The 14,498-nt window shown below is 57.4% G+C and overlaps 1 protein-coding gene across 3 annotated transcripts in view; it reads right to left on the bottom strand.

The window, feature by feature from the left end:
• NEK6 (NIMA related kinase 6) overlaps positions 1 to 14,498 on the bottom strand; it is a 72,345-nt gene that overhangs the window by 4,724 nt on the left and 53,123 nt on the right. For all 3 annotated transcript variants that reach the window (XM_090274707.1, XM_090274708.1, XM_090274706.1), the window contains one exon: positions 4,536 to 4,630. In XM_090274707.1, coding sequence (XP_090130833.1) covers positions 4,536 to 4,630 — 95 coding nt within the window. The remainder of the gene's footprint in view (positions 1 to 4,535; positions 4,631 to 14,498) is intronic.

The raw sequence follows: 14,498 nt of genomic DNA, 5'->3' as shown, positions 1-14,498 counted from the left end.
GCACTGGGGTACCTGAGGAGCCCTCACGGTCCTCAGACCTGCGGGGTGGCCCGGCGAGCCCTACCTATGGCAGGGCCGGGAGGAGCCCGTGGCAGCTGGGCTTGTGGTGCCTGTTGGCTTCAGTTTCCCTGTCTGCCCCCTGTTCACCCCTGGGGACACCGCAAGCAGGCCTGCCTCCAGGAGGGCCCAGGGGGCTTCAGAGCCCAGGCAGTGTCCTTGGGGAGGCAGCAGTGCGGCCTGGGAATCTGGGGGCTTCCTCTGGCCCAGGTCTAGGAGTGTGTCTGAGCAGCACCGGCGGGCCCAGCGGCCTGGCCCGGCCCACTGCTTCCAAGTGGGTGATCAGGGCCAGCCTCCCCTCTACTCCCGTGACCAGGGGCCCGGGCCCCTCTGAGAGGACTGGGAACCCATCTGGTCTGAGACGAGGTGGCACAGAGCGAGTGGCCCTGCCTTCTGCAGGCCCCCTCAGCCTGGCCGGCAGCTCCGCTTTGCCACTGAGTGTGCAGAACGGCATCGCTCGCTGATGCATTTCTAGGGATTGAAATGAGAACCTCGGTGCAAAGGGTTAATTGGGCATTTTCTGAAGGACATCTGTTGCCACAGCGGAGAGCAGCTGAGGCTCCAGGGGTCACTTGGGGTGACCTGGGTGCCCTCCAGTCGCGGCTGCGGGATTAAGGCAGATTTTGCTGTGAAGTGTTGCTGTTCACAGTAGAAAGGACGTTTAAACGTTGGCGCCACAAACAGGCTCTGGTTCTTCACGTGTCCGACCTGGGAGAGGGACTCGCTGATGCTTTCAAGCCAGTCTGCTATTTGCAAAAACCTGGCTGTTTGCGATTCCAAAAGGGCCCCAGAAACTGGCAAGAGGCAAGCCCCATATCCGCCATCCCCGTTTTGGATCGTTTCTCCCTCCTTCCTGGCACCTTCCCCACACTGTTTGGAAGAAGCTTCTTGACCAGGGTTAGCCGTGGGCTATGCCAGAGAGGGCGAGAGGGCCGAGAACAGTGGCTTCTCCGTCCATAAGCTCAGATTCTAGAGTAAGGAGCCAACCCCCTCCAGCTGCCGGCCACGGGCCTGCCACCCTGATCAGGGCATCGGGCTGTGAAGGAACCTCGGGGGCTGCTCCAGACGCTGGGATTACCCCGGATGGTGAGATCCTCCTGTACCGGTGACCACCCTCCTCTCACTGGTCACAGAGAAAGAAGAGTTGCTCTTTGGGGCTGATACTGGTTGCCTCGTTAGAGCTGCCAGAGCCAGGGCTCTCGGCGCTGCTCCTCAAATGCAGAATTTTCTGTTTGGCGTCGTTGGGCTGACACACAGCCAGGAAACGGGCGAGTGCGGGCACTGGCCCCCGCTGGGAGGGCTCAGAGGAACTGGTGTGATCTGAGATGTCAGAGGGCAAAGGGGACCCAGCTGCAGAGGGGACAGTGATTGCCTGTGACTCCCACCCTGTTGGGGACTCAGACACCCCTCTTGTCACCCAGCATCTCTCCAGCACGGCCCGGGGTCTGAACCCAGAGGCCCATCGCCAAGCAGCCTGCAGCCCTGCTCCCCCGCAAGGTAGGGGAATCCAGACCATTCTCTGCCTCAGGCCAGAATTCCAGGGCAGGGTTCCGACCAAGGCGCAGCTGATCCCTGCTCTCTCCTCCCCGGCCTGCTTTCTTGTTGTTCTCAGTCCCACACAGGCCCCTGGAGGCAGCTATGAGCCCCACCCCCCTGCCCCCAGCTGAGGATCCTGGGGCTGGCACTGAATGAGCCAATTCCTTCAGCTCCCTTGTAGATAAATAAATTCTGCAGAGCCAGGCTGCCCGCTGGGCGCCTCCACGGGGTGTGCTGGGTAATGAAAATAAAGCACCGGGCCTTCCAGCATGGCTGAACTCCGGCGTCTCTGCTGGGAGCTCCCGGGGCAGAGGAGGGGCCACGGAAGTCACTCCCAGGCTGTCCTCTCACAGGGGCTCTGGGCAGAAATCCTGCATCTCTTTCTGCACCGAGGCCGTGCCTGCCCCACTGGCTGGGGAGAAGGCAGGGCCCAGGTTCCTGTCCACAGGGAGGCTGTGGGACACCAGGAAGTCTCTCCACCTCTCGGAGCCTCAGTTTCCTTTCTAACCATGGTCAACATCAGCATCTTAGGTGACCTCAGGAGTTCCTTGGTGGACATCTGATGCTGAACAATGGGTTCCTAAGACGGCCTCATCCCAATCCTTGGGGCCCGTGAATGTGTTACCTTATATGGCAAAAGGATTTGGTGGGTGTGGTTAAATTAAGAATCCCCAGAGGGAATATTATCCCAGGTGATCCAAGTGGGCCCTAAATAAACCACAAGTGTCCTTATAAGAGGGAGGCAGAAGGAGATTTGACTTCAGAAGAGGAGGCAGTGTGTCGAGGGAGTGATGGGGTCAGGAGCCCAGGAACGCATGTGGCAGCAGGAACCAGCTGGAGGACACCTTGCCTTTAGTCCATTGAAATTGATTTTGGACTTCTGGCCTCCAGGACAGTGAGAGGATGATTTTATGTTGCATGAAACCACCGACTTGGTGGTGACGGGTTACAGCAGCCACAGGAAACCAAGAACGGGCTTTGGTTCCTCCCGCCCTCCCTGGGCTCAGGGAAGGGCGGGCCTGTCCCTGTCAGGCACAGGCTTTCTCTGGCATTGTGCCCAGGTGTGCTCCACGGGGGCCATGCCAGAGCCTCGCACACGTGGTCGGAGCGGGTGGGGGAGCCTCTGTCACTGCTCTCAGGCTGGCGCCCGGAACACACCGTGGACCGTGGAGCGGGAGCTCCAGTCGTGTCTGCGGGTTGTTTCCTTCCAATTACTGAGCCCTGGGCTCAGATGCGTCTCCCTCCCTGTCTGCTGGGAAAACATCCGCTTCTGCTTCCCCGGGGGGCTGGGGGAGTAGGGAGAGGGGTGGCAGCCCAGGGCAGAGCCCCCACCGACTGTCACCCCTGGAGGGGCTGGCCACCGCAGGCCATGTCAGCCATGAAAGTCCCCGTCTGTGGGAGGCCCAGGGCCATTAGGTTGAGATCGGTCCCTGCTGTCCCCAAGGACATCAATGCCCACAGGATTTGACTGATTGATTTCATCGATTTCACACAGCCGATATGTCCCTCCCCGGCTGCAAGCCGCATGGCCCCACACACTGCCAACAAATAAATCAACCTGGTGAACTGGAGCCTCCGTGCTGGGGAGCCACTAACACAGACACTGTGTCATTAGACATTTGTTTAGGTGGCCAAGATGGGGACTTAGAGGGCTGCCTGGCCCGGAATCCGTGAGGCGAGTGCTGCAGATGGGCTCAGGCTGTCTGCCTCCCGGGGATGAGATAAAGGTTCAGGCAGAGAGCAGGGCCGGCTCGAGTGTGGACGGCTTGGTACGAGCACAGGGGCCAGCTACCGTCCTCCCACTGGCTGGGGCCATGTGCACCTGTCCCACCTTGGTCTGCGTCTCTGTTGGTTTATGTTCAGAGACCCTCTCAGTTCACAGAGGCAGGCTGCAGCGAATGGAAGTCCCGAATTCAGAATGGAAAACTAAGGACCCAACCATCTGGACCAGGGACCATATCCACGAGGGTAGGAGGACAAAGCTGTGACCTCCACGGGGACGGAAGCCGGGCCGCACTTAGGCTTCCTGCTGGCCAAAGCAGAAGGGCAGCATGGGGGCTGCAGAGCCTCGTGGCCATGGGCAGGCTGGGCCCGCAGTGGGTCAGGGGCTGCCCTGCATTGGCCCAGGGCTTCTCCGAGCCAGGGGCCATTCACACCTCACAAGGAGGCCAGGTGTAACCCCATTTTATATGGGGCAACTGGGGGTGCCAAGTTGTCCTAGGGCCATGGGGCGCTGGATGGGAATGGAGCTCTGAACTCAGGTTCTCTGACCAAAGTCAGGGCTCACACCGGGACCCTGAATCTCTGTCACCCAAATTACCACGACTGTGTGAACGGCACGCACGTACACGCACTAATTCAAAATGCCCTCCCCCCAACACCTGCTTGGTCCTGGGAGATGCAGAGCACCAGCCTCTGCCCCTCAGGACTGACATCCAAGCGGATGATGCCCTCTGAGAGGTGGGTTGGGATGTGGACGCTGGGGCATTGAGCCCAGGGACAGCCAGGTTAGCACGTGACCCAGGCGTGGCTTTTCCCTGGCCTCACCTGCCTCCGTGGCCACAGTGTTCACCTGAAGAAGTAACTGGACTTGGAGGGGTAGCTGGAGAGAATTCCAGCTTTAGGGGGTACAGGGCCAGGGTAGCGGGAGGCTGCGGCCAGCAGCTTAGAGAGACTGGCGGGCTTGGGCCTCCCTCTCCCCAGCCTCCTGGCTGGAAGTGGCTTGTGCTCCCCAGGGCTGGGGGCATCTGTTTGTCATGTTCTGTCATGTCTGAGCTTACCAAGCCTCAGAAATGTTCCTGACCCTGCATTCAGAATGGCCACCAGATCTGGGACTGGACCACGTGCCCCAGGTAGTTATTGCCCATCCCTGGTCTCCACCCTGAGCTGGTGGGGGGCACCCTGCCCCACTGGGTGTCCACCACGAATGCCACTGGGCTCACCTCATACAGCAAACACCCCAGAGACCAGATGTCGGACTTGAAGTTGTAGCCGTTCTCATGGATCCTCTCCGGTGACATGTAGTATGGTGTCCCCACTGAAACACAGCAAGGGGGTGGGTGCTTATTCTCCATGCAGGGGCAGGACACGGGAGTGCAGGGGAGGGGAGGGCATGGGGCTGGGGTCCCACAGGGACCTGGGTAGCCCCTTTTCCTCTCCCCGACCCCACCCTGGGCCAGATTGGAGGTTCCCATGCTGGCAGGGCACTAGAATCCCCTGAGGACAGGGACCCACCCGGACTGAGAATCAGTCTGGGGGCTGGACATCTGGGAATTGGGGTCTCTGTCAAGTGCCCAGGGAAGTGGGACACCCTAGCTCTCGGTAGCACCTGACCAACCACCACTGTCAACGGTGACCGAGCATGTCACGTGCGTTAGCTCCTTCGTGTTCCTAACAGCCCCAAGAGGAGGCATCCCCACTTTACAGATGGGGAAACTGAGAGAAAAGCAGCTGGACTGGGTTCAAACCCAGATCTCCAGGCTCCGGAAGCTGAGCCCTTAGCCACCACCCTCAGCTGGCACTGACTGGCACACCCGGGTTTTGGGTTGGCCAGGGTTTCTTAAACAGGAGAGGAAAGACATTAACCACAAAAGAAAAGATTGATAAACTGTAGTTCATTAAAATTAGGAACTTCAGTTCACCAAAAGACCACCCAGAGAGTTAAAAGACACAGCCTGGGAGGACAGAGTCTCAACTCACAGACCCAACAGTGGCCTCATGTTCAGAATATATTTGAAAATTTCTATAAATCACTAAGTAGAAGACAAACAACCCCCAACCTCAAATTAGCAAACAAGCTGAAGAGGCCCTTCACAAAGAATATCCAGGCGGCCAGTCGTCGTCGTCGTCGGCAGCCGTCCGTCTCGAGAGACGATGGTGTAGCTTCTTAAGAGTCTAGTCTATCTGCACCGCCGAGAATGGCTGTGCAGTCCGACTCGGGAGTGACACGGTATCTGTCTCCTCCCGTGTTGAATCGACATCTTGCGATGACGCTGGAGTGTCCTCTCCAGTGAAGCTGAAGCTACAGAGCCTGGGCAGGGTGATATGGAGGGTCTGCTGTTGCCCATGCAGCAGACCCCCCCTCTCTTCGCAGCTGAAGGGTCCAAAGGAAAGACGGAGTCAATACAGCTTGGCTTCAGGTGCGCCGCAGGAGTTGCCGGTGTTGACTACAACGTCAAACCGCCTTAGGGACTCCGGCTCCGGATTTTCTGTCGGGGTTTACTCCCTTAGCCTTTCCCCTGAAGAGGTATGCCGCAAGGCAGCGGAGGTTTTTTGGAGTCAGAGTTTTCCTTCTCAGGCGGCCAGTAAGCACGGGGAATGATGTTCTTTTTCTCTTTACTCATTAAGAGCACATTGAAGTACTGCCACCCCTCACCTGAATGGTTCAGGTTAAAAGGATTGAGAGGAACTGAGGCTGGACCTTCATGCATAGCTGCTGGGGGCCTGAATGGCACAGCCACGATGGCAAGCCGGACGGCAGAACACGGCCAATACCAGAACCCATTACGTTCACTCCTAGGTATACATATAAGCCCCAGAGAAAGGGGTGCCTTCTGTCTTTTGAGACATGATTTAAAAAAAAATGTGCAAAGTGACTTTATTTGTCTTAGCCAGAAACTGTAAACAGATGTCAGCTGACAGTAGAACGGGTAGGTTGATAACGTGGTTTACTCACACAGTGGAAAGAATACTAAACAGCCGCAAACAAGAACCAACCTCGGGTACACGCCACAGCGTGGGTCCATCTCCCAGCCATCGTGGTGAGTCTAAGTAGCCAGGCACAAAAGAGCACACACTGGGATCCCACTTTTATCAAGAACAGGAAAAACTACTCTATGGGGGGCAGTGATCAGGGAAGGGCTTGAGGGAGCTTTACTGTATATACATCACATTTCAATTTAAAAAGCAAGAGGGGGCACACTTTTGAAGATCTGGCACCGTGCAAAGATGGGAGTATGTCCTGAGAGCTGGTGAGCTCCCCATCACCAGGGGCATGCAAGCTGTAGCAAGGGGCTGATTTGGTGGGGCTGATTTGGCAGGGCTGGGGAGGGGCCCAGGAATCCGAATTTGTAACCTGAGATTCTGATCTCAGTCCCTTTAGAGGGTGGTTGTTTTGTAGACTTTAGGACCAGATTTTAAGGGCTGCTCTACAGAGGACAATTTTCACTAGCTGGAGATACCATGTGAATGTGACAGTGGCTGTGGTTGTGGCCAGAGTCAGTGCAGGACCCTGAAGTTCAGCAAGGCAGAGGCTGAGCCTGAGATGTGGCTTCCAATCCTGGGAAAGAGGGATGTCTGGGGCCACAGAAACACATGGGACCCTGGGAGGACAGACCTTCCTTTGAGCTGGACCTGGAAGGCACTGGTGCCCCAAAGCAGGGGTGCAGGCTCCAGGATTTCATGGGCCAGACATGTTTCAGGGCATCCGAATTTTGCCAAGTGAAGATGTGGAAAAACACAAAACTCCAACTACCAATTAGTGTCACTATTACTGTGAAAAGAAAAGACAGTTTAACCTTGGAATAGAAACCTCATGATCTCAAAATCAAGGAGAGTCCTTTACATCAAAAACGTTCAGCTATTTGAAAACTTTTATCTTCTTGTTTTTTTTTCATCTCCCTGGGGATGGATGAGAAAATCTGTCACACAGACTTGTGGAGGCTGAAGTGTTGGAAACCCCTGTTTCAGGTTTCCTGGGAGCAGGACCTTATTTGCCACAGCGTCCCAGTGCCCTGCCCAGGACCAGGTGGTCACGGGTCACAGCGGGCACCTAGCAAGCATCTGCTCACGGAGTCCGTCCATCCACAGATCCACCTGCCCAGCATCACACAGCGCCCGTCAGGGCCTGTGCTTCTTTCTTGCAGCCTAATGCACTATTTCCTTGACTGATGGCTGCCCAAGAGGGACTACCTGATTATTGCTTTATCAGAACACCAAGCACACTTTGATGGCAATAATCCCTGAACAAGGACAGCAGCCATCACTGAAGCGTGTGGTGTGAGAGCTGTGTCATTCTATGCGTACTTGAGGGCCGAAGTCAGGGGCTAATTGCTATTCAGCAGAAAGAGCTGTCAGTCAATGTGCGGATCCTTGTGGGATTCTACAAGCAAGCTACGACTTCCAGTAGCAGCCTCTTGTATATTTTGGTCATGAGGGAGCAAAATGACAATGAACAGGCAAGTGTGAAATGGATGACTTGTCATAACCAAATCACAGGGTGACATCCGAACAGTCCTCAGTTAACAGCGGGAACCTCAGACCAATGGCAAGTGATTCCAGCGCTCAGGGTGCTGTGGACAGATGTGCCTAGGAGGTGAGAACCATCTCCCACAGTGGACGGCCACATGGGGCTGACCGGGTACACGCTGAGACGGCACGGGCAGGGAGGGACAGAGAGGGGGTGTCAAAGGCCCTGTCCTCAGGGAGGGGCAGCAGTGTCCGCTGTCTGGTTGGACTGCATCCCGTAGTCCATGGCTGAGCCCCTGCCTGGCTGGGAGTGCGGGTTGGCCTGACGCCTCTTGCCACCCTCTGCTCGCTTGAGATCTGCCTGGGCAACTGCAGGAGGGACTCAGGGAGAGAGAACCTGTGCAGTGACCAGGCCCAGCTGAAACTGGAGGCTTTGGGGAGTGCCTGGCCCCTGCTCGAGACCCCCTACACTGGCCCTCCCCCCGGCCCCAACCCCAGCTTGCTCTTCAATTCGCCTCTGTGCCTTTGCACATGCTGTTCCCTTTGCCTCCTGGTGAGCTCCTTTAGGGTCCAGTCAAACTGCCCCTCACCCTGGCCAGTGAGAGCTAGCTACTCAGTGAGGACATCTGGTTCGTCCCTCTGTTCATCACTACTCTCTCGCTTGGCCGGAGCTCTGGTCCCTGCCTCAGCACTGCTTGGGGGGAGAGCCTGGGCCCATGGGACAGAAAGTTAGGGAGCAGACTGCCCTTCCCTCTGCTCTCCACCCCACCGACCCCTTTACTGCTCCTTCCGCTCTCACCCCACTTCCCACTGGTGAGACGGACAAAAGGCCAACACCCAAATGTAACAGACTTTCCTTCCAAGATGCCAGCGCTGCAGGCGCCATCGATCCAGACATCCATCAGTCTGTCCATCCATCAAACATTCATCATCCATCCATCCATCATGCGCTCATCTATCCATCCAATGTCTGTCCATCGATCCATCTGTATCCAATGACAACAGTTCTGATGTTGCTGGGCCTTCCAAGGAGTGAGCCCTATGAGAGAGAATGAGCTGCCTCTCCAAGGAAGCGTCCTGAGGAGCCAGTTGAGCAGTGGCTGCAGCTGAACCCCCTGGAGGCGCTCGTTAAAACTCTGGTTCCCCGTCCCACCGCAGGCCCATGGGATCAGGATCACCTGGGCTGGACCCAGAACACCTGCATTTCTCACAAGCGCTGGGGCGTTCCGGGTACACGTTACAGTCTGGGAGGGGCAGTGCCAAGGCTCCCCCGCCCGCCCATCTGCCCGCCATTCAGATGCTCAGAAACCCCTGTGGAACAAATGCCGCTATGAAGTGTTCCCTGAGGGCAGTGCGGGCTGTCCCTGCTGGGCCCCGGGTCAGAGGCTCCCGTCCCCTGACCCCGCGGAGGGGCTGCTCCGCCTTGGCCTGTGAGTCTTAAAAGCTGCAGGTGGGGAATGCAGCACCTCCTCCTGGTTTCCCAGTGTCCCCTGGGATGAATACTTTCATGCTGACAAGTCCTCAAACATTCTGAAGCATAACGCACAACTTGCATGAGTTTTCAAAATAAGATGAGAGACTTCAAAGAGGTTCCAAGCTTGCAGTGGGCCCTGGAGGATCTGATTCTGGGGAAGAATGGGAGAAGCTGGCAAGGGGGGCGGTTCCCTGAAGGCCTCATCCTGCCACAGGGGGTCCTCTGTGGGCACTTGGGCAGGCCAAGGGGCAGCCAGCCACCTGGGTCTCAAATCCCTTCCCAGCAATAGCCCCCTCGGACCAGCCAGCTCGGCCTGGTCCCACCCTCTCTGCTCCCAGTGGGGGCCGGAGCTCTGCATATGAAAGGGGAGCCTAAGCGACCCTGACCTTCCCGAGTCTCTACCTGCAAACCTGGCAGATATCAGAGGAGAACGGGGGACCTCAAAGCGGAGGCTGATTAAAGGGCCCCGCTTTCCCGAGGTGCGCCGCTCCTGTCAAAACAAACTTGGCCGTGGTTTGAGATGCTGGCGGTGTTTGAAACATGTTCATTAGCTATGAAAAAGGCAAAGATTTCACACGAAGAAGAGGCTGGCGTCTGCGGCCTGTGCTTCTTCCCCACGCAGTGGTGTTGAAGATTGCAGCAGAAACGTGGCATCGCCAACACCCACAGGCCAGGTGGGACCGGGCAGCATAGGCTGCGGCGAGGGCGGACTGGGAGCTGCAGCCGGGGCCCTGGCCTGCTTCAGCCTCTCACCAGAGAACTGAACTCTCTCTTGGCCTTGGTTTCCCCATCGGTGGAATGGGGTCCCTCCCCCAACCCTCTGGAGCCCTGGTTTCCCATCTGGAAAATGGGGATAGAACAACCTTCTGCACGTTGAGAGGTTAAGGCCTGGCTGCCTACAAACCCTGGGAGGGAGAGGATGGCGGAGAGCAGGCAGGGAAGAACCGGGGAGGTTCTGGAACCCCAGGTACAGCTTCCTCAGTGTTGGGCAGTGTGAGCTGCATTTTGGTCGCTCTGTGACCCACCCCCAACATCCAACCAGGCTCCACGTCCTGAGGTGTCCCCTCCTCTCTGTCTCCCTGTCTGCTGCCCTCATTTGCCTGGACAACTGACTGGCTTGGCCCCTCCTGTCCTGCCTCTTCCCACCGATCCCCACCAAAGCAGGGGCCGTGCCCCCAGGCCTGGCTGGCTCCTCATCCCCCAAAGGAGAAAGGCGGGGTCCTCTGCCTGGCATCTGTGGCCTTTCCAGACTGTCCCTGCTCCCAGCAACACTGGATCTTTGGGCACACACACACACACACACACACACACACACACACACACACACGCACGCCCTCTACCAGGCTCACCTGTGTCACGGCTTATTATCAAGTCCTCCTTAAATTAATTACCAGCCGACGCCATGCCAAGCTACGCACAGCCCTCAGGAGAAGCAGCAACCTTGGAAAAACATTGTACTTCCATCAGCATTAACTCCATTTCAGATTGGTGACACTCGCACAAATACCTGCCTGTTTCTAGTTCCCACACTGAGTTTCTCTAACAGGTGTGAAGATCAGGGGCCTCAATTCCTTGACTCCACACAGCACTCCGTGTTTCCAGGTTTCGGGGTCTCACCCGAGAGGAACTAGGGCCTCTCGGATGGAAAACTGAGCTATGACCACACCTCGCCCTCGTCCTTGCCCACCACACCTGTATCGCAAAGGTGCTCACCTCACTGCATCTGCTAACGTGCTCCATGGTGACTCCCGCCCCCAGGTGGCTGGAGTGCTGACGGGGTGACACCTGGGATGTAATGACTGGAGCAGTGCTTGGTTCTTGGAGAGGACTCTAAATGAATTTCCACCCCCAGGCCTAAGTTGCAGAGGACAGAGGCCTTGGTTGGGGCCTGGCACAAATCCTTCTTGGCTGAATGAAGGACCCAACAGACAAGCTGTAGTTTGTATCCTAGGCCTGGTCAATTCTTCACGTGCTGCCCCCTTGAGACCCACCCCCCTTCTCTCTCTGGCACCCGCTGGTCTTGTTCTAACAGTTTGTCCCTAAAAATGCCAAGGACACAGCAGAAAAGGCCACTGGCCGGACAGATGTGACCTCCCCTGACCTCCTACCCAGGTGTCAGCACTCAAAACCTGGGACCTACCTGCTGAAATGGGTCCTGGGCTGCTGGGATGGGTGGGAGGAGGCCCGGGGGGCTGGGTGCCTCGTCATGGGGACCGTCTACCCACTTGGCAGATGTTCCATGGGTCCCCCTGATGCCAGGCCAAGGCACGCTCACAGCAGTGCTGGCACTCAACAAGGAGAGGAGTCTCCACCCTACTTCCCTGTGGCCTAGGACAAGCCAAGGTCCCTCACGGGCCACAGCTGTGAGGCTGGACGCCACCCCCCACCCACTGGTTGAGCACTTGGTGTCCTGGGTGTTCCTGCACCAGAGAGCTCGTCCTGAACCCAAGCCCCCTTCCCAGCACGTGGACTTGTGCCCGGAGAGGAACCGGCATACCCCAAGGACTCCGGTACCCACTCCCTTCTCTGGGCCTCAGTTTCCTCATCTATCAAATGGAGATAATAAGCCTTGGTGGGATGATTTTTCAAAATTAAAATGTTTTCCAGACACCTTTTAAGCTTCCCCTCCTTTGTGAATTCACCTCTTCGGTGAGGTCCTGACTATAAAAACTGAAATAAAGGGCAGTCCTGGGAGGGGCTGAGGCAGCCCTGCGGCCTGGTTTCACCAAGGAGCCCAGCATTGTGCCTGCACACAGTGGGTCCTCAGGATATGGTTCCACACGTCTCCATGCCATGCCACCCTGAGACTGTCTCCTCAGCAGCCTGGGGCCCCCTGAGAGCAGGGAAGGCGCCTCATCTCATGTCCTCTGACCCAGTCCAGGGAAGGGGGCAGGACGGATGTACGCTCTGTGGCCAGGCCAGCGGCTGGCGGTGGGAAAGCCAGCTCGCCCCGACCCCTGTACCTGAGGGACAGAGAGGCAGGGTGAGCCGGCCTTGCTCCCACCCTGGCCCCAGCTGGAGGCCGCCCCGTCACGGCTGCTGAGAAGCAGGGTCCACTCTCCCAGCCCCACAGTTTGTCTGCAGCTGCTGCCATTGCTCAGAGCGAGACATTTGCTTGTAGCTTGTGAGCTGTGTATGGGTAAATCTTTCATTTTTCTTTCATTATGCCGGCATGTACTGTCACTTAATTTTTATGTATGCAATCCTTCCTGACAAATATGATCTGCTGCCTGGTAATGCGTCTGACGCTCATTCCGTTCCCTGCTCTAATTACGGCTCCTACGCCTGACACCAAGGCAGCCACTCTGCCACCACTGGGTACCGCACCTGTCAGCCCGGCCATGGCAGGACTAATGCCCTTTCATGCCAGCTTCGTGTTAGCAAACACAGAGGCAGGGAGGGTGCTGGGGAGGGAGTGGCAGGGGGAGACGGGATTTGCATAGCACTGCCAGTGGGTCAGCAGCCCTGGAGAGGTGGTGGTTGCCACGGTAACGTGGCCCCCACCACAGCAACCCCACGTAGTAGGGGTGCACGGATGCATAATTCATACCCATGCACAGGTGAGAAGGAGCCCCCTGCCCCCCTCATTCTTCCTGAGTCACTATCCAATGGCAATAACTTCAGTCCCTCCCCAATTAACATGGGTGTGACTTCGTCAGCGGCTTGCAGAATCTCGCTGTGGAAAGGGGGTCTTTCTCTCGTATCCTGGAGACTCCAGGTCCTGGGCTTTGGCTCTGTGCTGCCACTCTCTCTCCTGGGACCACGACCCCAGGAGTAGCCCTTCCTCCCGCCACGCCCCATCAGCCCGTCTGAGGCCTCGGGAAGAGCCTGGCTTACAAGCGCGGCCTTTCCCCAAGTTCCAATTCCCTTTCATTAATGTAATAAGTGCCGCAGTCAAGTCGATAAACTCACGCTATCGGCGGAGCCCGCATTTCTCCCCGCTCCTAATGATGTGATCTTAACCGGCTCTGACGAGCGCTGCAGTATCTCCCTCCGCCTGCCACCCCCCCTGGGACGGAGGAGGGCTGGGACCTGACTGACAGGGGACAGGAGGCAGTGGCTTTAACTCTTCCCTTTGATGGCTTCCCTTGACTTTCTGGCCTTTTTGAAGCTCTTAAACCAGAGAGGTAAACAGTCCCACGTGGACAGACTAATTTTCATGAAGAGAAGGGTCTGAGGGGACCAGGAGAGACAAGGTGTCCCCAGGAGCAAGTCGGTGGCCGAGCTCCGGGGGACAACCCAGCATCATCCCGCGAGGGCCTGCGCCGGGCGGAGGAAGTGTGGGCCGTGCGACGCGAAGCCTGCTGTTGAGGCTTGTCTCTGCCACTGGGGACCTGGAGGGGCTCCTCGAGCTCCCTGGGTTGCAGGCTCCTCGCTGGCTATTTGAGGCGAGGGGTGGCGATCCTTTCTTTTGAGCTAACAGAAGGCCAACGGCATGCCAGGTATCCTCCAGGTGCAGATGCAGCCGAGCGTTTCACAATAACACACATGTGCATGCACACAGGCCCACACGCACTCACACGCATGTGCACACGTGCGCACACACATGCACATGTGCACACATACACACTCTCACACTTATACTCCCATAAGCAGCCCAGAGCTGTTGATCTCGAGTGTTAGCGCATCTCTCCTGATGGCACGCTGTACCCTGAGAGCCTCTCAGCCACCAGAACCTGCCTGAACAGTGACAGTTTCCACCGTCACTAGGGGCTGTGTGTGCTCAAGGCACGCCACAGGCACGCGGGGTCAGGGGATGGGGACACCGGCTGGGGCTACAGAGTGGGGCAGAGAGGAACAGAGGACAGCGATTTTCCAGGGAGGTGTTTGCAAGCACACAGACAGGGAGGGAAGCCGGGGAGCACCTTCCCCTGCAAATACCACCCCAAGAACCAGGAATCAGGGGAAGGGGGACACCCTGCCTGCCTCTGAAGTGCTCCCACATGGCCCAGGGGAAACACTGATGCACCTTGGTGCCACGCACAGGGGCGCCCCAAGTCTGTGTTCCCTGGGGGGCTTTGCTGGCTTCTCTATTCTAGTCACGTGTAAAGTCTCCATTGTCCACCATCCCAGGTTTTGCCGTCAGTGATGTCGTCTGCACGTGGGTTCTGAAGCTCAGCATTGCTTCGCATGACCTCAAACACACCCCGACCCGGTCTCTCTCCCCACCACGCCCTCAGCACTCCTGCACTCCTGGGGAGAGGCCCGATCCTGAGTTTGGCATTCAAGGCCCCACGGCCTTCCC

Source organism: Furipterus horrens, unplaced genomic scaffold (assembly GCF_987537825.1).
Source record: "Furipterus horrens unplaced genomic scaffold, mFurHor1.1.pri manual_scaffold_4, whole genome shotgun sequence".
In the NCBI taxonomy this organism is placed as follows: domain Eukaryota; kingdom Metazoa; phylum Chordata; class Mammalia; order Chiroptera; family Furipteridae; genus Furipterus; species Furipterus horrens.
Note: the sequence above shows the minus strand (reverse complement) of the source record. Positions and strands in the feature narration are given on the sequence as shown.